This window comes from Lagenorhynchus albirostris, chromosome 3 (genome assembly GCF_949774975.1).
Source record: "Lagenorhynchus albirostris chromosome 3, mLagAlb1.1, whole genome shotgun sequence".
NCBI classification, from domain to species: domain Eukaryota; kingdom Metazoa; phylum Chordata; class Mammalia; order Artiodactyla; family Delphinidae; genus Lagenorhynchus; species Lagenorhynchus albirostris.
The window spans coordinates 158,372,923-158,399,316 of record NC_083097.1 but is presented as its reverse complement, the minus strand read 5'-3'; the positions used below and the strand labels follow the sequence as shown (position 1 = coordinate 158,399,316).

Sequence of the window (26,394 nt, the reverse complement as noted above, 5' to 3'; positions counted from 1 at the left end):
GCCTCATTCTCCTGGAGACTCCATGCGTCTCTAAGTTCGCAGGACTCCCACTGTGCCGTGAGGCCAAAAGAGCAAGAATGAATCAGACAAGCCATCAGGGTTCTTTCACAACAAATTTATTTGCTGACCCTTCACGCTGAGCCTTGATGGACATGCAAAAGGAGGAATTTGGGGGCCCTACAGCCTCAGGACCCACCTAGCTCCAAGGCATCACCAGATCAAGGCACTTTCCCAATAGCTGGGCAACACCTGGAACCCCAACAATCCCACACCACTCTGACACAGCTGCAGGCTGATGCCCTGAGCATGCTCTCAGCATCGTGTACAAAGGGCAGCCCCAAGCTGGCCTGGTCTGGGCCCCAACCCCATCTGAGACTGGCCATGCCCAACCCACCTACCCTCTCAGATGTCCTGGTGACCTAGGCTGAGATGAAGATGGCCAGGAGGGGTGCTCAGCTCCCATCCCCCTCGCACACCCTGAATCAAGTTCCCAGCCTGTCTAGCAGCAGCACAAGGTTTGGCACATAGTAGGCATGTGTTTGTTGAATGACTCAGTGAGTGGCAATGAAGGATGACAGCATGAGGGAGGTCTCATGGAGCTTCCCAGGTCCAACCGTGAGTTCTTGGAGCCCCTGGACAGAGCCAGATCTTGGAACCCCTGACCAGCCAGCTGCATTTCTTTGGTTTAGGAACAACCTGAAGCCAAGGATGAGAACAAGCCTTCCCCACCCTCCATGCTCTCAAGTCTGGCTTAGACATGTCTCCTGAAGGCCTCCTTTGTGCCAAGTAACTTGTGGGGTTCTCCAGTCCACAAACACAAAAGATCTAAAATGCAAAGCCATTTTTACGCACAATGAACATCCACCAAGGCCTCCCCTCCTACATTGTGCTTCTGAGCTTAGAAATCTGGTTCACGTCCAGCCTCACATCAGCCCCTGCATACAGAATGGGGTGAGGAGCCACTATATAGATGGGGCACGCGAGGCTCAGAGCAGGAGGCAACTTGCCCAGGGATGTCCAGGAGAAGTCGGCAAGAAGAGACGTGGAAATCACAGCAGCTACCTTACAGCAGACCCTTAGTATAACGTCCGTCAAATGAGTGAGCCTCAACATGGCTTGAAATTCTTTTGGAGTCAAGGTGTAATTTTAGAGGAAATAATAGAACCAAGAACATAACGGCCAGGGTTTCCGGCTGGAGCTGCTGCTGGGATTCTGTGAACTCTCCCCCCCACAAAAGCTGTAACTCTATGGGGACCTGGCAGAAAGAGAAAGGGACCCCCCCATTCCTACAAATGCCCTTCACCTCCATATCTCATTTAACCCCCGCATCAGCCCTGGAGGGGGGGCTAATGGCTCCAATTTGTAGATGGCGAAGTAGAGGCCTGGAGAGGGGAGAACTGAGCCCGGGTCCTGGGTCTGGGTCCTCTCCTTGGTGCCCTGAATGCCCCCAGGGCTGCCCTCTAATCTGCCTTCTTGGTTTTTTTCTTCCTGGAGCCCTCACTCAGCTCCTCCTTGGACTTGGTGGGCAGGGCTGAGTGCGAGGGGCCGGGCCCACTGCCGCCCTGGGATCCACCGTGGTTGTCATGGTGATGGTCGCTCCCCCAGGCCGACCCAAACAGCACAGGGCAGATGTAGCCTTCCAGAACATCAAAAGGGGAACTGTGGGAGTGAGTGGCCATCAGGAACACCTGAGGTGGTGTGGCAGAGGGACAGGAGAGGCAGCAGAGCCAGAGGGAGGATGAGGCAGAAGCAAAGTGGGGGGTTGGGGGGGAAAAAGGGAGAAGGTCAGCCAGGTGAAGGGCAGAGGTAGCCCAGACCCAGCCTTCTGGCTGCATGCACCCCTAAGAAGGTGACCAAGTGTCCTGGGTTTTCTGGGAGGCGAGATTTTAGTGCTAAAAACCCAGGCACACCAAGACAGTTGGTCACCTTTTCCCCAGGAGTATCCCACACACACACCTGGGCTCAGAGAGGAGCTGTGTTTGGCTTGGGGTCGCTCACTCCCTTTCCCTATGCGATGGCCTGTGGTCCCTTCCCGGGGAGCCAGCAGCGAAGTCCCTCAGCTCCACGGGGAGGGAAGAGTGCAGGGCCCCAGAAGACCTTTCCTGGGTAGGGGGTGACCCTAACTCAAGGCCTGAGGGTCAGACCAGCACCATTCCTGGTCCAGCCCGCTCTCCATGCCCGAGGCACAAGGCCCTGATACTCCAAACAGACTCCGTACACTCCTGCCCCCATCTTGGCCTTTGCCCCTGCTGGGCCCTCTGCCTGGAAGACCTTGTTCTGCTCACCGCCATCCCCACCTGCTGGACACTAATCTTCTCATACCCTTCTCCCATGCATGAACCTACTGACAAGCTCCCCACCCCTTGACCTTAGGGCTGTCCTTTCCCCAGACACTCAAGGCCATGAGTCTAAGCTCCCTAACCTCAGCCTGGGAGGTTTGGGTTGGCGTCAGGACAGGAAGGCTTACCTTACAGGATACCATGAACATGGTGAAGATGAAGATGAGGCTGGCTTTGGACACTGGGAGCCAGCGGGTCTGCTGGAGGGTAAAGAGGATGGCTCCGTACAGGCTGGCCTTGGTGGGGCTGGAGGAGGTAGCTGTGGTTACTGGGAGGTTCTGCATGGCTCAGGCCCCTGTACCACTGTCCCAGGCCCCCTTCTCTGCCCACCCCATGCTGGTCCCAGCACCCATCCCAGCTTCTCCAGAGTGCATGGTGAGAAGGTGCCCATGTGACATGGATGACGGGGGATCTCCCTGTACAGTAAAGAGCTACCTTGGCCCCAAAAGAGGTCTCTCCTTTTCCCTGCCCCTGGAAGGTATCCATTAAGCCCTGGGAATGTCCTGCCTGATACGAGTGTCTTTGTTTACCTGGGGATTTGGGGTCATACCAGACGGTAATGGTGTGATTTAGGGTGGGGTCTTGGGCCACATGGTATCAGCTGAACCTCTGGAGGGACTGGAGACTGAGGTCAGCCATGCAGGCAGTCAGCTATGTCTGTGTGACCAAGCCCCAGTAAAGCCCCTGAACACCAAGGCTCAGGGGAGCACTACTGGTCGGCAATCTTCAACGCATACAGTCACACATGGATGCTGGGAGAAACAGGTGCTGTCCACACAGTTCCACTGAGAGAGGACAGTTTGAAGCTTGCGCCTGGTCTCTCCCTGGATGCTGCCCCACATGTCTTTACCTTTGCCAATTTTAATCTGTAATAAACTATAATCCTAAGTATAATGGCTTGGCCAAGCGCTATGGGTCCTTCTAGCAAATTGTCAGACCTGAGGGTGGTCTTGGGGATTTCTGAACAGTGCACTCCCCCAGAAGGTGAGATTACAACACACAGTTCTTCTTAATTTTCCTTTTCTTCCTTGAAGAATAGGCTTCCGATATTTTGACTTGTTGCAGAAGACAGACCAGTGACTTCTGTTTCTGAAGTCTGTCGCTCACTGCACGTACTTAATGATGATAATTCGACCTGATATTTCCAAAGCACGCACCAGGAGCCAGGGTCAGAGGGTTATGTGTGTGATGGCGCCTTCACACTCAGCTGATGAGGCAGAAACAGAATCTGAGAGGGGAAGCCACTTGCCCTCTTAGTAGCAAGGGACACAAGGGTCTAAGCCCCCATTTCCCTGTCCATGAGCTGAGTGTGGGAACAGACCTCTCATGGGCATAAAGTGAGATAAAGTTATGTTTTCCAACATATGAAATGGAAGCTAGTTTTCATTGGCATATGGGTGAGCCTTTTAATGTTGTCATATTTTAATGGCAACAGCGTTATTGTAGATTGGGAGAAAATTTAACTAGCTTGAACCTTTAGGTCTTTTAAAAATGTATTAGGCTAAATGCCCTGTGGGGTCCTGGGTTGAGTCCTGTATGTTGCCATCTGGCCCTGCCCAATGTTCCCCACTTAGCCGCAGCCACACTCCTCACCCACGCTCTGTGTTCTACATCCTGAATCCCTCACTTCCCACCCACAATCTGTACCCTGACCCTGCAGAACCAGGCAGAATCGTTGCTCTTTTTCTGACTTGAGAGTTGGCAGAGGTGCTGGCCTCTGTCCAGAAGCTCCCTCTTTGCCAGAAAACTCTTATTCACTCTTCAAAACCCAAATCAAGTGCCTCATCACCCTGCAACGTTGCCTGCCCCTGTCCCCTAGGTAGTGTTAGGGCTCTACCTCCGGGGTCCCCCAGCCATGGTCTCTGGAAGCTTCTGAAAGGAGAATCAGGGGCTGAGACTTCCAAGTTACCAGAAGTATCCAACCCAGGGTCAGGCCCAGGCAATAGGGAGGATGGGATACTCACAAGGACATGTGCAGAATCTCGTTGGTCTCTGGCTTCCAGACCCCTCGGAGCAGCTGCTCAAAGTTGGACATGAGGGCGACACCAGAGCCTATGGGACAGGGTACTTCTAAACAAGCCCGCCACCTCCAGCTCCCTGTTCTTGGCTGAATTCCCAAGGAAGCAGCTTCTTGCTTCTGGAGTCTCCTCCAGAGGGATACTGAGCCTGGGGTGTATGATCATCAGTTGCAGGTGGGGGAATTGAGGCCCAGAGAGGGGACAGTCTTGCTGAGGGTCACACAGCACATTTGGAGCAAAACCAGCATGAAGTAATCGAGGTCATATCCCACCTGCAAGGTATGTCTTGGACAAATCTGGGTTGTCTGCCCTGATGCTCCCAATCCAGGACCCTGAGCTGTGCATGAGGCTTCCAGAGGGCTCCCCACCCCCAGCCTCTCTTCTCTCTGGGTTCTGAGCTTTCAACCTTTTTCAAGCCACTTGCCCTCTGGAAGGCATGTCATACCCCTGGGGAATTTGCTCTGTAGTACAGGCTTCCTGGAGAGAGAATGAGACCCATGTCAAGATTTCTGGTTAAATTTCTAGAAGAATCTTCCCATTTACCCCAAATGTATTGGCTAAAGAGGCTTGGACGCCCACTCCAGGAGTGGTTGTGCTAACTGGGATGCCTGATAGGCACCACTGGACCAGGGGTTTGCATCTTGGATGACTTTGCCCCCAAGGAGGCATTTGGCAGTATCTGTAGACATTTTTGGTTGTCACAACTGGGGAGGGGGCTGCTACTGGCAACTAATGGGTTGAAGCTAGGGATGCTTCTCAACACCTTATAATGCACAGGACAGCCCCCACCAAAGAGCATGATCCAGCCGTAAATGTCAGTGGTACTGAGGATACTCTGACTCAATGGAGGATGATTCTAGACCCAGGCATTTGGGAGGTACCCACTTTGGTGAGCAGGAAGCAGGGATTCGGTGCCCAGTGGCGTTTAGCACCTGCTCAAGCCTTCTTTCCCTGCCTTCCTTTTACTCCTTGGTCCACCACTGCAACTGTTACTGTTGAATTATCTATTTCTCCTTTAACTTCCCTCTACTTTTGCTTTATGTATTTGGGTGCTCTGTTTTTAGGTGCACGTATGTTTATAATGGTTACATCTTCTTAGTGGAGTGACCCAACATTATAAACTGTCCCTCTATATTTTTAGTAATATTTTTTTTGTCTCAAAGTCTATCTTGGTCTACCTCTTAGCATAAATGGAGGAGGATAAAAAGGAGGGCTCCAAAGCTGTTAGGAGAGTGGATGTTGAATTCAGAGGACTTGGAGTCAAACCCAGCTGTGTCCCCATAGCCATGTGACCTTGGGCATGTCATTTCATTTCCCTCCTCTGTAAAAAGAGATGATGTTAGCCTTCTCCTAAAGGAGAGTCTTAAGGATCAAATGAGAAAAGATGCACAAAGGCCTCAACTCAAAACTTGCCCTGGGTCAGGGATCTTAACCTGGAGTCTATGAACCCAGACAGGAAACAGAATTACATCTTCATTGTCACATCCCTCACTGAAATCCAGCCTTTCCTTCCATCATGAGGGGAGGCAGTTACCTCAGCAGGATTTGCAAGTCTGTGATTCTGTCACCAACAGAATTCATGGATGTTTTTCTTTTCACATTCCCATTGTTGCAGATGGTGGTTTCAAAATATCATTTGTGCTCAACACCACTTCAAAAGTCTGAGAGTTACTAGGAGCCACTGTAAGGTCTGCTATTTAATCACTAGGAAAGATGGATAAAGCTACTACAGCATATTTTTTTAAAAATTTATAACTACTTTAAAATAACAGGCTTCCTTTATTCTCCTATATAGTTTACTTTATGCATTTAAAAAACAGAAAAGGGTCTGTAGGCTTTTCTGGGCTGATAAAAGGGCTGTAGTCCACAAAGCGTAAGAACCTCTGTAGTTACAGGGGTATGATTTCCTCTCTAGGAGGCATCTGGCAATGTCTAGAGACAATTTAGGTCGTCACACTGGTAGGTGCTACAGGCATCTAGTGGGTGGAGGCCAGGGACGCTGCTCAACATCCTACGATGCACAGGATGGCCTCCACCAGAGAGAATGGTCCAGCCCCAAACATCAGTAGGGCCACAGTTGAGAAATCCTGCTCTAGAGACATCAGCTGTCATTGCCTCGTTGTCCTATTTACCTTTGATCGTTAAATTTCTGGAAGAATCTTCTCATTTACCCTAAAGGTGTCTACTGATGAGGAGGCTGTCCTGACATCCCTTAGCCCAGAGCAATGGCTGTGCCAGCTGGGGTGCCCGATATGTCCCACTGAACAGGGGTTCTCAGCTGGGGTGCCTTTCCATTGTTCTCATCATGGCCCTGTTTACCTTTGACCCAGCCAGTGGCGATCATGACGAACCACCCGTGGTGGTAGTGGTGATGCGCGTGATGGATGCCCACGGCGATCTTGCGGACTCTCACCACCTCCTTCATGGCCACGAAGATGAGTTTCACCGGCAGGAAGCAGACACACTTGTAAAAGAGGTCCAAGGGGCAGAAGAAAATCAAGTACCTTTGGGGAGAGAATGCCAAGCCTCAGGGGGAGACAGACCCTGGGGCCCCTCGGAGATGAGGTTGTGTCCAGACCCTCGCTCTCACTTGCCGGGCTTAGGACAGCTGGGCAGTGGAAAGTGATGGGTCAGGACCACTGTGGAGGTTGTGCTGGTGGGTTCTAGTTCCTCCAACCTCCCGCCTCCCCAATCCCAGGTGGCAGGGTCACCCTGCCCGCCTGCTCTGCTCTCCCACATCCCGCCAGACCAGTGATTCCTACCAGACTGCTGAGGCCAGCAGGATGCTGGAGTTGTTGCTGAAGTAGTCGACCGGGGGTTCCCCGAGGAGCAGATCAGCCAGGATGTAACTCCCGAAGCAATGCAGCATGGCACACAGCCAGGATGCCATGGGGTGGCGCCGGGACAGCTCGACTGCTCCTGAGGGGCATGGGGCATCCCCCACCATCACCAGGGCATCTGGGACATGCTTCACCCTTTATGCCCTCTGTTCTGCCCATCCTAATTCAGCTGCCCTCAGAGAGTGCCCACGCAATGCCTTGCAGTTTGCCCATTTCAGAGGAAGAAGCAAGGCTCAGAGAGGGTGCACACATGTCTGAGGTCACACAGAGAGAAGGCAGAACCAGGCTGGGGCTCTTTCCTCCAAGCTCAGAGAGGTGGCAATAACAATAACACCAGCTCATTAGCAAGCATTCCCAGGTCTCAGACACTGGGTTTAGCATTTATAGGAAGGACATTAAATCTTCATTGATAACTGCAGCCAAGTGATCACTCTTATTATCCCCATGAGGAGACTGAAGCTTGAAGAGACAGGACAACACGCAGTTGGGAAAGCTTTGAGGCAGCTACTCCTGCCTTGGGCTGATGCCAAGATCCCTATAAGCTTATACCTGTACTTTTGGTCTATCCTTATTTAAAAAATTTTTGTGTGCGTGGTAAAATATACATAAAATGTACCACTCTAACCATTTTAAATGTACAGTTTAGTGGCATTAAGCACATTCATGTTATTGTGCAACCATCCCCATCATCCATCTCCAGAGCTTTTCACCTTGCAAAACTGAAACTCTGTCCCCATTAAACACTAACTCAGACTTCCCTGGTGGCGCAGTGGTTAAGAATCCGCCTGCCAATGCAGGGGACACAGGTTCAAGCCCCGGTCTGGGAAGATCCCACATGCCATGGAGCAAATAAGCCCGTGCGCCACAACTACTGAGCCTGCGCTCTAGAGCCCGTGCGCCACAACTACCGAAGCCCGTGCACCTAGAGCCGGTGCTCAGCAACAAGGGAAGCCACCGCAGTGAGAAGCCCGTGCACTGAAACGAAGAGTAGTCCCCGCACGCTGCAACTAGAGGTAGCCCACGTGCAGCAACGAAGACCCAACGCAGCCAAAAAACCCACTAACTCTCCATTCCTCCTTCATTCCAGTCCCTGACGCCTACCACTCTACTTTCTGTCTCTATGAACTTGACTACTTTATAGACCTCATGTAAGTGGCATCATACAGTATTTGTTGTTGTATGACTGGATTCTTTCACTTAGCATAATGTCCTCAAAGTTCATCCATGTCATAAGATGTGTCAGAATTTTCTCCTTTTTAAGGCTAAATAATATTCCATTGGATGGATCTACCACATTCTACATATCCATTCAGCCATCAGTGGACATTTGGGTTGCTTACACCTTTTGGTTATTGAGAATAGTGCTGCTAAGAACATGAACATACAAACATCTGCACGAGTTCCTGCTTTCAATTCTTTGGGGTATATTCCAGATGTGGAATTGCTGGATCAAATGTTAATTCCATTTTTAATTTTTTGAGAAACTTCCATACTGTTTTCCACAGCAACTGCCCCATTTTACATTCCCATCAGTAATGCACAAGTGTTCCAACCTTTCCACCTCCTCAGCAATACTTGTTGTTTTCTGTTTTTTAGGAATAGCTATGCTGATGGGTATGAGGTGATATCTCATTGTGGTTTTGATTTGCATTTCCCTAGTGATCAGTGATATTCAGTACTTTTTCATGTGCTTATTGGTCATTCCTATATCTTCTTTGGGGAGATATCTATTCTAGTCTTTTGTGTATTTTTTTAAAAATTGGGTTGTCCTTCTGTTGTTAAGTTGTGCTCTTATGGAGAATGTTCATTTGCTGAGTAAAGAGCTTTGGTTGGCCCCAGATAGGAAGGCATAGAAGAAATTTGAAAGGTGGAGCTGAAGAGCTCCGGAGCCCTATCTTGCTGGGGGAGAGCCATCAGTGCAGAGGGAAGTCACCAGGTATTGGTACCGAAGGGGACAGTGCAGGGCATGCCCACATGTGAGGAACGGTGTAGAAAGAGCAATGAGCAAAGCTGGATAACGGAGTCCTTGAAGGCAGAATTAAACTAACAGGGTGAGGAGGGAGAGAGGGCATCCCATGCTAGCAGCATGGAAAGAACAAAGACACAAGCAAAAATGGCCAAGCACAAATGCCACTTCCTCCAGGAAGGCTTCCTTGCTCTACTGAGCCCGTCACTCCCGACTCTGGGCTCTCACCACTCTGTGGACTCCACCCCATTTTTGGTCTTGGTACTTTATTCAATTTTTCACATAGAAAAACAGAAAGTAGATTAATTGTTGCTTAGGGCTGGAGGGGATGGGGGAGATGGGAGGGTAAAAGCTAGAGGATCCAGCTTGGAGGAGATAGTTGCACAATTCTGTGAATATACTAAAAACCAGTGAATGGGATGATTTAAATGGGTGAATTGGGTGGTGTATGAATTACATCTCCATAAAGCTGTTAAAAAATAAAAGGATAACAAAGAAAAAAAATGTAACAGTTCACAGTTTCTGCAACTGAGGATAAACATTCATAAATGATACTAAATTGAGTCTTCTTATAAACCCAAGGCAAGAAAATGCAAAACACTGGACTAACTTAGCGAACAGAAATAGGGACCCCACACCTAAGGAAGATGGCTCAGTGCATTGGTTTCCAACCTGGCTGTACATCCGTTACCTGGGGACTTTACAAACACCTGATGCCTGCTTCCCATCCCAGAGGGTCTCGGTTTGTCGGTGTGGGATGTGGCTGGGCTTGTGGATTTTTTTAATGTTCCTAGGTGATTCCTTTGTGCAACAAAGTTGAGCACCACAGAGATAGGGGAATGAACTGGCCCATGTCCTGACATCCTGCAGCCTTGATAACCCAAGACCTCCATGGTCTGAGAGGATGGGCTCCCAAGAGCAATGGTTTTCAAACTGTGTTCCTGGGAACCGTGAGGGTTTGCAGGGGCAAAGGAGAAACCAAGCAAGTATGTCCTGGGTCTTCCTCCCCTGTTTCAACCAGAGCACAACTTCGTTTACTGCTTCATCTCAGAGTTCGGCATAAGATTTTGTTTGAAAAGGAGAACCTGGTATTCACACAGGCGTGCATGCAAATATTCATAACAGCTTTATTTGTAAACAACCCAAATGGCTTCAATGGGTGAATGGATAAACAAACCATGGTACATCTGTACCATGGAACACTACTCAGTAACGAAAAAGGAACAAACCAGGGATACACAAAACAACCCAGACAGATCTCAACGGTGTAACGCTCAGCGAAAACTGCCAATCTCAGAAGGTTACATACTGCGTATGATTCCATTTATATAACATTCTCCAAGTGACAAAACCATAGTGATGAGTGGCAGCGAGCAGATCAGTGGTTACCAGGGGTTAGGGTTCAAAGGAAGATCTAACTATAGAGGGGCATCACAGGGGAGTTTCTCTGGAGTGTCAGAACCATTCTGTAATCCTGATCGTGGTGGTGGTTACTCCAATCTACACATGTGATAAAATTTCAAAGGATTATATTTTTTAAAGTGCATGTAAAAACAGCTGAATAAAGTCTGTAGTTGGTGTTAATGGTATTATTCTGACGCCAATTTTCATGTTTAAATAATGAGCTACCATTAGGTAAGATGCTGTCATTGGGGGAAGCTCGGTGAAGGGGACTTGAAAACACTTTGCTCCATTTTTGCAACTTCTGGGACTCCCCTGGTGGTCCAGTGGTTAGGACTCAGCACTTTCACTGCCAGGGGTTCAATCCCTGGTTGGGGAATTAAGATCCTGCAAGCTGTGGCATGGCCACAGGAAAAAAAAAAAAAAAGAACCCATTTTTGCAATTTCTTATGAGTCTTAAACTCTTTCAAGATAAACTGTATTTTAAGATCCCAAATTAAAATGAAGGCAGGGGGTCTAGTTCTTTAAAAACACGTTTACAAAAAACACTAGAGGTACAGGATTAATGTCTATTAGTCAAATACACTTTATACTACACACTTAAGTCTTTTGTATCTTTTTTTTTAAAACATCTTTATTAGAGTATAATTGCTTTACAATGGTGTGTCAGTTTCTGCTTTATAACAAAGTGAATCAGTTATACATATACATATGTCCCCATATCTCTTCCCTCTTGCATCTCCCTCCCTCCCACCCTCCCTATCCCACCCCTCTAGGTGGTCACAAAGCACCGAGCTGATCTCCCTGTGCTATGCGGCTGCTTCCCACTAGCTATCTATTTTACGTTTGGTAGTGTGTATGTGTCCATGCCACTCTCTCACTTTGTCCCAGCTTACCCTTCCCCCTCCCCATATCCTCAAGTCCATTCTCTAGTAGATCTGCATCTTAAGACAATAGTAGCATAAAGATAGAACCTAACTATCTCAAAAGATTCAAAAGGAAGAAATGGACAAATTCTTTTGAATCTTTTGAGATAGTTAGGTTCTATCTTTATGCTACTATTGTCCTAATCTTCTATAGCCACACCCCTGAGTTGGAACCTGGGTGTCTCCTGATGTGACAACTTATTTCATCATCTTGATTCCTTCCCTCCCCCACTAGTTTCATTTTCCAGAGAATGAATTTAGAATTAAGTCATAAGACACAGCTACTTAGCTCTCACAGCCAGAGCTGGTACCAATGACTCTATTTTTTAAGTTTTATTTTATTGAAATATAGTTGATTTACCATATTGTGTTAATTTCTGCTATACAGCAAAGTGATTCAGTTATACATATATAAACATTATTTTTTATATTCTTTCCCATTATGGCTTATCACAGGATATTGAATATACTTCCCTGTGCTATATATGCTATACAGTAGGACCTTGCTGTTTATCATCCTATATATAACAGTTTGCGTCTGTTAATTCCAAACTCCCACACCTTCCCTTCCCCCACCCCCCACCCCCGCCCCGCCAACCACAAGTCTGTTCTCTACATCTGTCTTTTTCTGTTTTGTAGATAAGTTCATTTGTGTCATATTTTAGATTCTACATGTAAGTGATATCATATGGTATTTGTCTTTCTCATTCTGACTTACTTTGCTTAGTATGATAATCTCTAGGTCCATCCCTGTTGCTGAAAATGGCATTATTTCATTCTTTTTTATGGCCAAGTAGTATTCCCCAGTGCCTCTCTTTAATGAACAATTTACTTAATCCAATGAAAACTCTACTCAGTGTGGATGTGAGATGACAAGCTTACAATATGTAATCTATTAGTCAAAAGGCTAATCAAAAGAAATAATTAGTTCAGGTTTTGGGAGTTTGGGGGGAAAGTTTCTCTTTGTTTCTAGAGATTGGATGCCTTTTGTCTCTAAAGTGTCAAATCTGAATGCTTGGCCTCTTTATGCTGTGTACTAAGTGTGAAGCTACTGACATAAATACCTGTATATACTATTGATACACTCAACAAGTTGACTTGATCTTAATCCTTTCGTGAGTACAGGGACCTTATCAGTCTTATCTGCTGCTGAACCACCCCCTTCCCCTGACCCCGTGTGCTTGGCACTGTGCCTGATACATGGTAGTTACTCAATAAATAATTGTTAGTGAAAGAACTGTCCACATGGAGGTTACATTCTAGCAAATGTGGACTGAACACTCCTAGGCACTGAGGTTGTGTTGGGCACTTTTGGTTACATCATAACAACAACTTCCCCTGCTCCCTTTATTTATTGAGTTACTTCTTTTTTTTTAATTGAGTTACTATTGTGTCCCAGGCAACTACATACCTTCACACCATCCTCAAGGCTTCAGCGTCAGAGCCCAGGCTTTCAACCACAGGTAATGTAGGGATCGATATCCCTGCCTATAGTGAGTTATAGGAGGGACACCCCCCACCCCAAATTCATGTCCTTCAAAACCTCATTTGGAATAGGGTCTTTACAGATGCAAATAAGGTAAGGCTCTCGAGATGAGATCATCCTGGAGCATCTGGGTATGTCCTGAATCCAATGAGAGTGTTCTTATAAAAGACAAAAAAAGGAGACACAGACACAAAGAAGAAGGTGTTGTAAGTTGAACTCACAAGAAGATATGTTTAAGTCCTAACCCTTGGTATCTGTGAATGTGACCTTATTTGGAAATAGGGTCTTTGCAGATGTAATTAAGTTAAGATGAGGTCATTAGGTGGGCCTTAATCCAATGTCTGGTGTTCCTTATAAGAGGAGACATATCACAGGGAAGAAGGCCAAATAAACAAGGAGGTAGAGACTATAGGGATGCATCTACAAGCCATGGAACCCAAGGATGCTAGCCACCTCCAGAAGCTAGGAAGAGGCATAGAAAGATTCCTTCCCAGAACCATCAGAGAGAACATGGCCCTGCTGACACCTTGATTTTGCATTACTAGCTTCCAGAACGGTGAGACAATACATTTCTGTTTTAAGCCACTCAGTTTGTGGTACTTCATCATGGCAGCCAAAGGAAATTCATACAGATGGCGATATGAAGACAGAAGCAAAGACTGGAGTAATGTATGTAGAAGCCAAGGAATGCCAAGGATTGCCGGAAGACACCAGAAACCAGGAAAGAGGCATGGAAGCATCCTCCCCTAGAGCCTCCAGAAGGAACCAGACACCTTGACTTTGAACTCTGGCCTTCAGAACTGTGGAGAATAAATTTCTGTTGTTCTAAGCCCTCTAGTTTGTGGTCATTTGTTATGGCAGCCCTAGGAAATTAACATAGCATCTGACAGATGAGGCAACAGAGTCTCCCCAAGGTCAATGGCTTACCCAAGATCACCCAGGCATTCAGTGAGTATTTTTGAGCTCTGACCATGTGCTGGGCTCTTGCTAGGCACTGGGGATGCAGCCATAAGCAAGAGCTGGTTCAGGCGTTACCTTTGTGGGGCCCATAGTGTGGTAGAGAGGCAACGTGGTTAAATAATCCCACAAATGAAGGTTAAACCTCATAAGGGAGAGACACATGGTGCTTTGAAGGGTTTAATTGGGGAACTGTCCCAGCTGAGGAGGTCAGACTTCATTTAGGAAGTGGCACTGAAGCTGAGATCTGAACAATGAGCAGGGATTTCCTAGAGGACGGGGGTGGAGGGGTGAAGATGATCCAGGCAAAGGGAGAGCATGGGAGAAGGTGGAAGGGGGAGGAGAGAGGAAACCTAAGAGCTAAGGGGCACTCAATGCCAGATATACTGGTCAGGTCGGCATGGGCTGGATATCCAGCAAAGCAAGTGACCAGGCCAGGGCCACACAGACCCCACACCTTTCAACATGGCATCCAAGCCTCTTTCCTGGGTTTGATGTCCAATGTTCTAAGCCCGTGTTGGGGAAAGAAACATGAAGTCTACTGTACTCCATAGAGGGAGCTGCCTTCTTCTCAAGTCTGTCAACCTCACAGAGAAGTGGGGAGGGGACTATCTGCCCCTCCTCCAGAGGGAAAAAGCCCAGGTTTCCCTTGTACACACACAGTTGGGAGGGTCAACAGGCATAACCAGCTTGGAGGCAATCTGACAATACTGAGGAAGCCAGAAGCTGTGAGTCGCCTGTGCCCCAGCAATTCTGCTCCTCACTGTTTGCTCAAAAGAAACTAGTGCATGTGGGCAAAGAGACATGGGGAGGGGGATTTCACTGCCATACTGTTACAACAGGAGAAAAGTGGAGTCTACTGTTTCTTAGTGAGGGAGTAGAGTCACGCAAAATGGAATATCGCAGAGGAGATATTTAAAAATGAATTAGATCCGGGCTCCTCACCCTCAGCACTGCTGATGTATGGGGCAGAATCATCCTCTGCTGCAGCGGGGGCCATCCTGTGCACTGCAGCATGTCAAGCAGCATCCCTGGCCTCCACTCATTGGAGGCTAGTAGCCCACCCCCACCCTGGTTGTGACAACCAAAAATGTCTCCAGATATTACCAAGTATCCCCTGAGAACAAATTCCCTTCTGGCTGAGAACCCCTGCTCTAGATGTATCAACATGGATAAATCCCATAACGTTATTGCTGAGTCAAAAGGTTAGATTGCAAAATGATTATGTTTATGTATATTTTATGTATATATGTAAAACAACACAAAATGCTCCATGCAGTTCATAGATACATAAACAGTGGTAAAGGTATACATACAGGCATGGGAAGAATATAGGCTGCCTTTAGGGCAGTGGTCACATCTAGAGAGGGAGGGAGAGGAACAGATGGGGTTAGCTCTGCCTGCCACTATTTCTTTAAAAAAACAACAACAAGAAAACCCAGATCTGAAGCAAATCTACATTCACATCTGGTAAGTCTGTGTACGGCGAGAGTACGGAGGTGTCAGTGGGGATAGTTATTCTGTATGTTTGAAATATTTAATCACCATAACTGCAAAAAAACAAGGGTGCCCTTAAAGCTGATAAGCAAGGACTTGGGGTGCTCTCCCGCCTCATCACACTAGGCTCCACAGTCTGTACCAAGCCCCCTCATGGGCCCCTCACTGCCTGCCCCCTCTCTGATGGCTGTGGATGGGGGTCCAGGAACAGGAGGTCTCATAGCCTAGGGTAGGCAGCATGGTACCATGCTGCCCTATGCACGAGAACCCATCACTAGGTTCTGGAAGACTCATGCTCATGTTCACAGCAGCACTAGTCACAGTTGCCAAAAGGTGGAAATAACCCAAATGTCCATCAACAGATGAATGGATAAACTAAATGTGGTCCATCCACACAATGGAATACAAGTCAGCCTTAAAGAGGAATGAAGTTCTGATACATGCTACAACATGATGAACCTCAAAAACATGCTAAGTGAAAGACGCCAAAGACAAAAGGCCACATAACGCATGATCCCATTGTTATGAAATGTCCAGGACAGGCAAATCCATAGAGACAGAAAGCAGATTAATGGTTGCCAGGGACTGGGGGAGGGGGGAAATGGGGAGTGACTGCTAATAGGGAGAGGGCTTCCTTTGGAAGTGATAAAAATGTTCTTGAACTTATACATTACATATAGGTGGGATCATAAGACATGGCCGTTGGCATCTAGCTTCTTTCACTGAGCACAATATTTTCAAGGGTAATATTCATTTTCACTGCTGTATAGTATTCCATCATAGGAACAGATTGCAAGTTATTTATCCACTTTCTTGCATATACATTTTATAATCAGGAAACACGTCTCATAAAAGTTGTTTCAGAGTAAGTCAGCAACATTCTTCCCTTTCTCTTTACCACCCCCATTGACTAACCACGTGTTCTTGGACAAATCATTGTTTTCTTTCTCCAGCTCTTTCCTTCTGTCAGGTGGGAACCCTAATCCCTTCTTTGCCCAACTCCTAGTAGAGGTTGGAATCAAATTTTCCCTCCTCAATCTCACCCTGGAGTCACAAGCCCAAAGCGCATCTTCTCCCCGCCCTCGAGGTTATCCTGAGTCTCAACATCTACCAAGTTCCTCCATTATGAAGCCGAATGCTCTCTTTTCTCCTCTGGGGCATCTATTTAAAACGCCGCCAGCTGAGAGTTAATCCTTTAGAGCAGCTGGTGGGTCCTACAGGGGCCGGGTCAGGTGAGGCACCCATGTTTTGCAGAAATGGATACCTCTGCAACTAAAAATAACCCCCAGGGGTTGAATTCTTTCCAGGGTCTTTCTTGTGCCCTCTGGGACCATAAGGCCAGGGAGGGTGGGGGTGGGGATGGGAGCCTGGGTTTTGCGGGAACCAAGTAGGCTCCTCACTATGAGTGAGGCCTGGTAGAAAAGTCACACACCTGGGTTTTGGCTCTGCTGTTCACTCTGGCATGGCTTTGGGCAAATAACCGCCCCTCGCCCCCTCTTCCCCGCAAGCCTGTTTCCTCTGTTGTCAAAGGGAGAATGAAAGCACTCCCTCCACCAAGTTATATTGATGATTCAGTGCTCTGCGTATTATCATCATTATGCATTTTTTTTTAATTGAAGGGAATTCCCTGGTGGTCCAGTGGTTAGGACTCCGTGTTTTCACTGCCAAGGGCCTGGGTTCGATCCCTGGTTGGGGAACTAAGATCCCACAAGCTGCGTGGTGTGGCCAAATAAATAAATAAAATAAGAAATTGAAGTTTAGTTGATTTACAATATTGTGTTAATTCCAGGTGTACAGCAAAGTGATTCAGTTATACGTTGTCTGTGTATACTTTTTCAGAGTCTTTTCCATTATAGGTTATTACAAGATATTGAATATAGTTCCCTGTGCTATACAGTAAACCCTTGTTGTTTATTTTATATACCGTAGTGTGTATCTGTTACTCCCATACTCTTATTTTATCCCTGCCCCCCTTGCCCTTGGGCAACCACAATTTTGTTTTCTACGTCTGTGAGCTTCTTTTCATTATCAATACCCTCCCAGCAACCCTAGAAGGACGGGATGAGTCTACCCATTGCTACAGATGAGAAGACTGAGGCTGGTGGGGATGCCCTACCCCAAGGATCCACAGCAAGGCAGTGGTCAAGAAACTGCCCCCTGGCTCTTTCCCTTTGCCATGCTTCTTTTTGGTTTCTCTTGCTGAGTACTTGGGGCAGCACCCAGAAGCAGCAGAATGTGGGTTTCAATTCCAGGTTTGCCACCAAAGCACTCCCCTCTCACTGGGTGAGTCTGGTTGCTCACTCCCCTACCTGGGCCTCAGTTTAGTCATGTGTAGAATGAGGATGCTGTCTAGAGTGACCAACTGTCCTGGTTTGCTTGGGGCTGAGGGGTTTCTGGGACTTTGGGTGCTTGTCTCGGGCGAATGTGGGCGAGTTGGTCACCCAGCGCTATCATTCATTTCAGAGGGCATCTGAGAAGATGAAAAGAAATTGCTTAGTGTTTAACAATTATATGAGAGTTATTTCTGGAACTGAACTGAAATGGAAAGTACCTGTGGGTGGAAATTTTAGTGGATGGACTTATAAAAATCAGGTCTGCCTAAGGAGGAAGGAAGAAACCCCTATCAGGACCCTCGTTCTGACCTGTGACGGGCTCCACAACATTCCCTCTCTGGGGGTCGGTGTCCTGTCTGTGGATGGCCAGGAAGTGCTAGAAGGTTTCCCAGGGCACTTTTAGCACTGCTGCCATTCTGCGCTGTTTAGTGTGAGGTCCAAACATAGGAAGTGTGTTCACAGAGTTTCTCTAAGAAAGTCACCCTCTCCCAAGCCTCTGTGCTCAGCTCTCTTCCTCAGTTTCCCCCACTGTAAAATGGAATAGTAGCCCCTCCTCAAAAGGCTGGAGGGTGAGCAGTCCCCAACCCTCAAAAAGCTTATAGTTCAAACCAGAGATCAAGGAACAGTTCTCTTTGGCTCCCACCGTAGTTTTTAAATGTTCAAACTGCAACCAACATGTCTTTCAATAGGTGAATAATTAAACCATGGAACATCTGTATCGTGCAGTATTATTCAGCACTAAAAAGAAATGAGCTACCAAGCCACGAAAAGACATAGGGGAGCTTTAAATGTTATCTTGCTAAGTGAAAGAAGCCAGTCTGAAAAGGCTACATACTGTATGGTTCCAACTCTATGACATTCTGGAAAAGGCAGAACTATGAAGACAGTGAAAAGATCAGAGGTTGTCAGGGGTTTGGGGAGGGAAAAGGGGGGGGTGGCATGAATAGGTAGAGCTTCAGGGTAGTGAAACTATTCTGCATGATACTACAATGATGGATACATGTCATTATACGCTTGTTAAAATCCATAAAACGTACAACACAAAGGAACCCTTATGTCAACTGCAGAGTTTAGTTGATAATGATGTTGATAATACCTGATAATAATGGTAATAGGACAATAATGGTGTTGACAATAATGTTTGTTCATGGACTATAGCAAATGTTTCCACTCTGGTGCAGAATGTTGATGGTGGTGGAGGCTGTGTGGGAGGTTGGTGTGGGTGGGTAGTCAAAGTATATGGAAACTACTTTCAGTTTAACTTTGCTGTGGACCTAAACTGCTCTAAAAAACTGTCTATTAATTTTAAAAAAGAAAAGACATGTTCAAATAGCTAACATATAAACATAGGGAGCTACAAATCACATTTCTAGCTTCCCTTGAAAAATTAGTTCTGCTGGTTCTAGCCCCAATCAGGGAGAGATGCACATGGCTGGATCTCACCTGGGGACGGTCCTCACCTGGCTGTCTTATTGTTTTCCATATATGACCTGCCTGGCCCTTGGAAGCATTAGGGTTTGAGACTCAGTCTAGATCAGTGAGTCTTAAGTGGGGGTAAGTGTGTCCCCCCGCAGGGACACCAGCAATGCCTGGGGACATTTTTTTTTTCACTTTTTTCTTTTTTTTATGGCCCCACCACATGGCTTGTGGGACCTTAGTTCCCCGACCAGGGATTGAACCCAGGCCCTCAGCAGTGAGAGTGCGGAGTCCCAACAACTGGACCGCCAGGAAATTCCCTGGGGACATTTTTGTTTGTCACAGCTGGGGTATGCTCATGGCATCTAGTGGGTTGAGGCCAGGGATGCTGCAAAAGATCCTGAAATTCACAGGACGGCCCCTGCCACAGAGAATGATCTGTCTCTGTCATTAGTGTTGAGGTTGGGAAACACTGGTGCAGAGTTGGTTCTCATCTGGGGAACTTTAAAAAATACTGATGATGGTACCACCCCCTGCGATTCTGATTCTAATGATAAAGGGGTGCTACCTGGACAACAAGAGTCTTAAAAGCTCCCCAGGTGACTCTAATGTGTAGCCATACTTGAGAACCACTGGTCTGGAAGGCTCTTTGCATGGGTCAGGGCTTAAGGTAGCCAGGATTGTCATTTAATCATTCATTCACTCATTCCTTCAATCATGCCGCCAGCATCCACGACTTCTTTCTTTCTTCTTGCATAGAGCTAAGGGTCCTAGAGGTGAGCCAGACCTGGCCCTCCCTTTCCTATTAAGGAGCTCCAGCCTCTTTTAGCCCATCATTTCTCAAACATTAGTATGCTTACAGGGATCTTGTTCAAATGCAGAGTCTGTTTTAGCAGGTCTTGGTGGGGAGCCTGGCATGCTGCATTTCTTAACCAGGGGCCACAGATGCTGTTCACCTGAGGACCACACTTTGTGCTTCATCCTCATTCAGGATTCTCACAAAAGTCTGACCCAGAAAATGCCTGCATCCTGGAAAACACATTGCCCCATGCCTTACAAATAATTCTACTACCTCTCACAAGTGCCTTAGATCTGACTACTGACAAAGTTCTCAATAGATCTTCACAATAGCCAGGAAAGGGAGTCCAGGATTATTTTACCAATGAACCCATTTCACAGATGAGCAAACTGAAGCTCATGTAAGCAAAGCAACCAGCCTGGTGTTTACTCACTGTGAGAAGCAGAACTGACTCCCAATTTGAAGATTATCCCTTAAAGCCAGCTTGGCTCTCAGGTTCACAAAATTCTTAATTTCTGTACAAGGGGTCACACATATTCTGTAACTGGTCCTGCAATCAGCACACAGATTCTGAGAAGAAACTTTTAGAGAGGCTTAGCAGGAATACCAAACTGGGGGACTAACAGCTAAGTCCAATGCCTCCCTTTTCTAAGGGTAGGCAAGTACCCCAGAGCAATCGCAGTGATTCTTGTGATCAAGCAGACCGGGGTTCGAATTCCAAGGCTGTCATCTACCAGCCCTGGGACCACAGGCTCATTGTGTATGTAAATTAGCTTAGCCTCTATTTCCTATTTCCCCAGTTATGAAAGGAGGGAGTTGAATGTTGATCAGACCAGGGGGTTCTCAACCTTGACAGCATATAGCATCCTTGGGGGAGGGGAGCTTGAAACACGAGCATGCCAGGGCCCTATCCCAGATATTCTGATTCTATTGGTCTGGAGTGGAGATGAGATGGGGGTTTAAGAACCCCCAGGAGCCTCTAATGTGCTGCTGGGGTTCAGAACCACTGAACCCTTTCAGCCTTCAGGAATCTTCAGGCTGCAGTCCTTCAAGTTCAGGTGATTTACTCTGTGACTCCAGCAGAAATATCCCAACCCCTCTGCATGCTCCCAGCCAGCCCAGAGACCTCTTTCCTTCCGAGACTTGTGTCCTACATCCCTACTGGGCTGCTGCCCTTCACAATTTTCGATTTCCCAATGTGTGCTAGGTTCTGTACTTGCCCAGGGGACTGGCCTGAGCCACCAGGAATTCATCTGCAGACAGGAAATACAGCCCCATGTTCAGGCTAAGATAATACAAAGCTTATTTTGCTTTGCAAAGTAACTGCTTTTCAGAAGAGCCTTTAAAGAAATAGACTCTGGCATGTGGACGAACTAAAATAAAATGGAACAAAAACACTTGCCAGGCAGAGTATGATCTTATTTGCATAAGACTGTGCATTTACATCCGTAACTACAGGGGTATAAATGCAGAGAAGTGAGGTCTGGAATGGTGGCCACCATGTCAACTGTAACTATCCCCTTTTTCCTTTGGGCTTTTCAGTTCGTTTTTCTTTCTTTTTTAAATATACACAAACACCTATTTTTATCATCTTTAAAAAAGCTACTTCCAGAGAATATAGTGATAATTTACATCTAAGTGCGAGAAAAGATCACAAAGTTTCGGGTGATTGGTCTTTTCTAAAGCTAAATTCTACTGTCCATTTAGTTTGCTGGTGTGCTAGAATTATTAAAATACTAGGAGATGAACAAGAAACACTCCCAGAACCTTGTATAAAAATAGAATGCATTCTAAGGAAGCCATTTACCATCATTTAAAAAAATGGTTCAAAAAAAAAAAAAAACAATCCAAGAAGCTGGGTTTTCCCCCCAGCGATTCTCCATGAGGGTCTGGAGCTGGTGGGAGGAGGCTGACCCCAAATCATCCTGCCCTAGGGCCAGTACTGCTCAGTAAGTGAAAAGGATCCGGGCCAGACCTGGAAGAATTCCCTCTGGGCTCCGAGATCCAGCAGAGCCTTGGCCCAGGGAAAGGGAGAGGAGGTTGCCCCAGGGCCACAGCGGGGAAGGGGCACCGGTGTCACTTTCTCTGAACCTGATCACAGCTCCCAGCACTGCCGGCCCTTATATAGACACTCAGCTGCCGTTCTGGCTCCCCGCTCCAAGGGCAAGGAGGGAGGTCACGGCTGCGGGCAGCTAGGACGTCTGGCCAGGCCAGCAGAGCCGACCCGCCTGCGCCCTCACCACGACCTACGCCCCTCGCCCAAGTTCCTGCGACCGTACCCTGCTCGGACCCCTGACCTTCTCTCCCTGCATCCTCCCCAGCACCTGTTCCCTCTCCTCTGAGCAATCACATTCCTTTCCTTTCCTCCAGCCTGCATCTGCTTCCCCTCCCCCAGCGCCACAATCTCAGGAGCTTCTCGCCTTGCCCTCTCTCTTGTCTCTCCCCTCTGTCCGGCCCCGTATGGGAGAACCCCATGATCCCAGCACCTGCCTGTTTCCCCAAACCGGTCCCTGGGACTCTTCCCCCACGATTCAGGCCTTTCCCCTTCTCCAGACCCCTGGGTAAACCGTCGTCCCTCGCCCCGGAATGCCAGTCCTCTCCAGCCTCCGGCCCAGGCTCACCTGGCTCATACTTGAGGTAGAGAATGGAGACGATGAAGTAGCTAAGGTCGAAGACAGGAAAGAGGGGCACCCGCGAGAAGCTGAGCGCAAGCTCGCCCAGGCTCAGCGCCGAGAGCAGCTCCATGGCGCCCGCCGGGTCCCACCCCAGCCCCCGGCCCGGTGAGTCCAGTCGCCTGCAACTGCGCCCCCCCCCACTGGACCCGCCCCCGCCCGCCAGGCGCCGCCCCTAACCCTGCCCCCGCGAAGAGGAGGGGCGACCGCTGGCTGGCCTTGGGGCGGGTGGTGGGACCCTCCAGTCCCATGGAGGCCTGTCGGTCCAATGTCCCACACTGTCCCTCGGGCCATCACGACCCCATTCAGCCCAGCCAGGCGGGGTGCGGGGTCCCCGTGGAGTGTGAGTTGGACAGGGGATCTGTCCTTGGAGGGGGGCGGGATCCGTTCCTCACGGAGCCCACCCAGGCGGGACGGACCAATCAGGACCGCGTTCCTGTGGGGCTGATCAGCACCCAAGTTCTCTGTGGAGCCCTTGGATCCGGACCTCCATCCCCCGTGGGACCAGATCAGTTGTGAACCACATACTCCCGTGCCCCATAGGGTCCATTCGGTCAGGACCCCCGTCCTCTATCGAGCTGTCATGATCCCAGCCCTCTGTAAATCATGACTTCTGTGCCGCGCAAGGAATCCCGTCCTCCTAGGGAACCGCTCAGTCGGGACCCCCGCCCCGGGTAGTGCCTGCCTAGTGGGGATCCCGCCTTCCGTGGGGCCCAGGAGGAGGCCCTTTTGGAATGCAACAGTCGGGGCGTCCATGCCCGGTAGAGCCCACTGCATCAGGACTCATTCCCCTATGCATTTCAGTGATCAGGGGGCACCGTTTCTCTAGAAGCTGCATCCGAGAGCCCAGCCCAGCAGAAGACTAGTGCTCTGGCTGGCTGGTCTCTCACGCATGCGCGAAAAGCTTCCAATCCGTTACCCAACCCTGCCCCCAGATGGCTCCGCCCCTGGGTGACGTCATGATGCCGCCCCGCCCTTTCTTGGTTACCCTCCCCAGGCCTTCCTAGCAAGGAGCGGCGCTCGCTCTTTCTTTAGGGGGCTTGGCCTGCAGAAGACGGGACCCTGCCGGCCTTGGTCTTTGATTGGTCCAGCCCTTTCTAGAGCTGCTTCGAGATTGGTCGGCTCGTGTTCCTCTCCCCTCCCTTCCCGAGGCTTCCGCTTCCTGTTCGGACGGACGCTCCGGCAGTAACAATGATCGGGGACATCCTGCTGTTTGGGTAATTAGGGGGACCAGAGGATGGGACGTGAGGGCCCGACAGGGTGGGGGCGGTCCAGGTAACCGCATTCTCCCTCTGCAGGACGCTGTTGATGAACGCCGGGGCGGTGCTCAACTTTAAGCTGTGAGTAGGCCGCGTTGGACCGTGGCTCCATCCGGGGGACCCGTAGCCCCGCCTTCGCGAGCGTGAGCACGGCCTACGCCGCCGGCCCCGCCCCCAGGTCCCAGACCCAAGTTCCGCCTCCAACCGGGTCCATCCTTTTGTGACTCTCCGCGCCGCCGAGATTTGAACTCCGGACTCTCAGTTCCCCCGGGATCCCTCTGCTCGCACCCATGAGAGCCTCAGACCCATCCCCCGAGAATCTCTTAGCCCTAATCTGTACCCGCAGCCCCGCACCTGGCTGCCTCGAACCACTCTCTCCACCCCGTCGGTGGCTGCAGGCATGGCTGTGATTGGCTGGGCAAGGGGTGGCCCAGGGAACATCACTGAACCGCGCAAAAGAGGTCACACAGCAAACCAACGGTAGGGCTAGAGCTCCCCTCTGAGCTGGGGATCAGGTCCCGGGGACTAAGTGGTCTGTTTGTCCTATTGAAAGTGGTCACTGTCTGCTTCTGTTTGTAGGAAAAAGAAGGACACGCAAGGCTTTGGGGAGGAGTCGAGGGAGCCCAGCACAGGTAAGGCCTCCTTTCTGTACTCTGGAATTGGTACATTTCAGAGAGGACAGTTCTTTTTCACCAGTTTTCTTTTAGGGGTGTGTGTGTGTGTGTGTGTGTGTGTGCGCGCGCGTGCCTGAGTTTGTGCTGTTCCTTCTACCCACCTCTGTCATCCACTGCTTTCTCCTACCAGACCTCCCTGCGTAGGTCAGCACTCATATCACTTCTTACAGTTATAATTTTCTTTTATGTATGCTGTCATCTGGCTAATATCTAGCTCTCACACTTGACCTTAAGCTCCAGAGAAGAGGCTCCAGCTTGTTTTGGCTCATCTGTGTCCTTGCAGTTCCAACATTCCAGCATGAATGAATGAATGAGCGAATGAATGAACAGCCTATTGTTTCCAGAATGCTGTAGACCTGTTTGTTTAATTTTCAATTAGATTAGCTTTCAGATAAATCAGGAGATGTCATATAAAGATTCAGATGTATGATTTTTCAAGAAAAATTGGAACATTCTACAACTTGGGGTTCAAGCGACCTTTTGACACCTGTTGAATAGGAGTTGAGAAGCAGGACCCCACTGAAACTGGGCCTGTGGCCTCTACCTCATCCCAGCCCCCGCCCCCTTTTCTTTGTATCATTTCACATGACTGGCCCCTGGAGGCCCTAGAATATATACTTCCTGCTAAATTGACACATGTGACTATTTGGAGTCTAATGGGACCTGTACGTGACTATTGTATCCATTCGTTCATTCATTCACCAAACATTTATTGAATACCTATTATGTACCAGCCACTGTGCTAGATGCTGGGGACACAGCAGGGAACAAGACAGAAGTAATTCCTGCCTTTGGGTTGTACTCCTATGGGGTGGGACAAACAGTCCCTAAACAAGGAACACACAGTGAAGAAGATGTTGGGAGGATAGCAATGGGGTTGCTGCTCTGGCTGGGTTGTGTGGAGGGAAGGCCCTCTGAGGAGGTGGCATTGCGGCCAAGGTGGTGGGTGCTATGATGGAGCATTGCATGAGGACTATAGGAACCCTAAGGGGCAGCGAATCTGAAGGCAGTCTGACAGCTCCCCTTTATTGGGGGCCTGCCAGGTGGTGGCTGCCTTGTTAGGTACTTCCTATGGGTGTTTCACTACATCTCCATTCCTAAAAGGTTAAGGAGCCATTTTCCCATTTTACAGATGAGGAAACTCAGGCTCAGAGATGTGGCTCAACTTGTTTGTGGCCACACAGCAAATCAGCGACAGCAATGGGATTTGAGCCTGGGTTTTTCTGACTTCAGAGGTTGTCCTCTCAATCACTAGGCTGTCCGTCTGTTCATTCATGCATTCATTCACAGCTGTATATGTTGCTTACCCACTATGTGGAAGGCACTATTCCAGCCCCTGGGGCTGTGATCTATAGATCTGAGTTGGAGCTATGGTAGGTGGGAAATTGGCCACATGGGCTCGAAAGTGGCGGGAGCATTGGTGACAAGGATAGTCAGAACGGTGGCTTCCCTCTGATCGGGGGCTCCCTGCTAGGCTCCTTCAAACTAGGACTCTGTGTTGGCAGTTGCCCCTGTAGATCATGCTCCTCTCCCTCCATCGTCTGCCTGGCTGACCCCTAATATCACAGTGGCTTCATTTATTGAGAGTGTCCTATATATCAGGCACCGTGCTGCAGCCTTCCCAGTCCCCCATCATCCCCATTTACACAGGAGGAAACTGGGGCATATGTAGGCCCAGGTCACTTGTGTGGAAGGTCAGTAAACTCCAGCCCACGTTTTTTTTGGCTGCATTGGGTCTTCGTTGCTGTTCTCTGGCTTTCTCTAGTTAACGGGAAGCCGGGACTACTCTTCGTTGCAGTGTGTGGGCTTCT

The 26,394-nt window shown here is 48.7% G+C and overlaps 2 protein-coding genes across 2 annotated transcripts in view; one reads left to right on the top strand and one right to left on the bottom strand.

Annotated features, from left to right (window-relative positions):
* Positions 1 to 100: 100 nt before the first annotated feature.
* TMEM38A (transmembrane protein 38A) lies at positions 101 to 22,781 on the bottom strand. Its single transcript, XM_060144656.1, has 6 exons — positions 22,600 to 22,781; positions 7,120 to 7,276; positions 6,677 to 6,861; positions 4,304 to 4,391; positions 2,468 to 2,585; positions 101 to 1,688 (listed from the first exon to the last, which is right to left on the bottom strand). Exons 1-6 carry the CDS (start codon positions 22,721 to 22,723, stop codon positions 1,461 to 1,463), a joined length of 900 nt encoding a protein of 299 aa, XP_060000639.1. The 5' UTR covers positions 22,724 to 22,781; the 3' UTR covers positions 101 to 1,460.
* Positions 22,782 to 23,948: 1,167 nt separating this feature from the next.
* Positions 23,949 to 26,394, top strand: part of MED26 (mediator complex subunit 26) — a 64,174-nt gene continuing 61,728 nt past the window's right edge. The window contains exons 1-2 of the mRNA XM_060144654.1: positions 23,949 to 23,990; positions 24,489 to 24,541. The gene's annotated coding sequence lies outside the window, so the exon portion shown is untranslated. The remainder of the gene's footprint in view (positions 23,991 to 24,488; positions 24,542 to 26,394) is intronic.

What these genes read in the sequence shown, in the direction of transcription:
- TMEM38A (XM_060144656.1), bottom strand. Translation starts at nt 22,723, where the DNA reads ATGGAGCTGCTCTCGGCGCTGAGCCTGGGCGAGCTTGCGCTCAGCTTC. An exon ending in CTACCTCAAGTATGAGCCAG is followed by an intron (nt 7,277 to 22,599) that starts GTGAGCCTGGGC and finishes CATGCCCCTCAG; the next exon opens with GAGCAGTCGAGCTGTCCCGG. An exon ending in GAGATTCTGCACATGTCCTT is followed by an intron (nt 2,586 to 4,303) that starts GTGAGTATCCCA and finishes TACCTCCTCCAG; the next exon opens with CCCCACCAAGGCCAGCCTGT.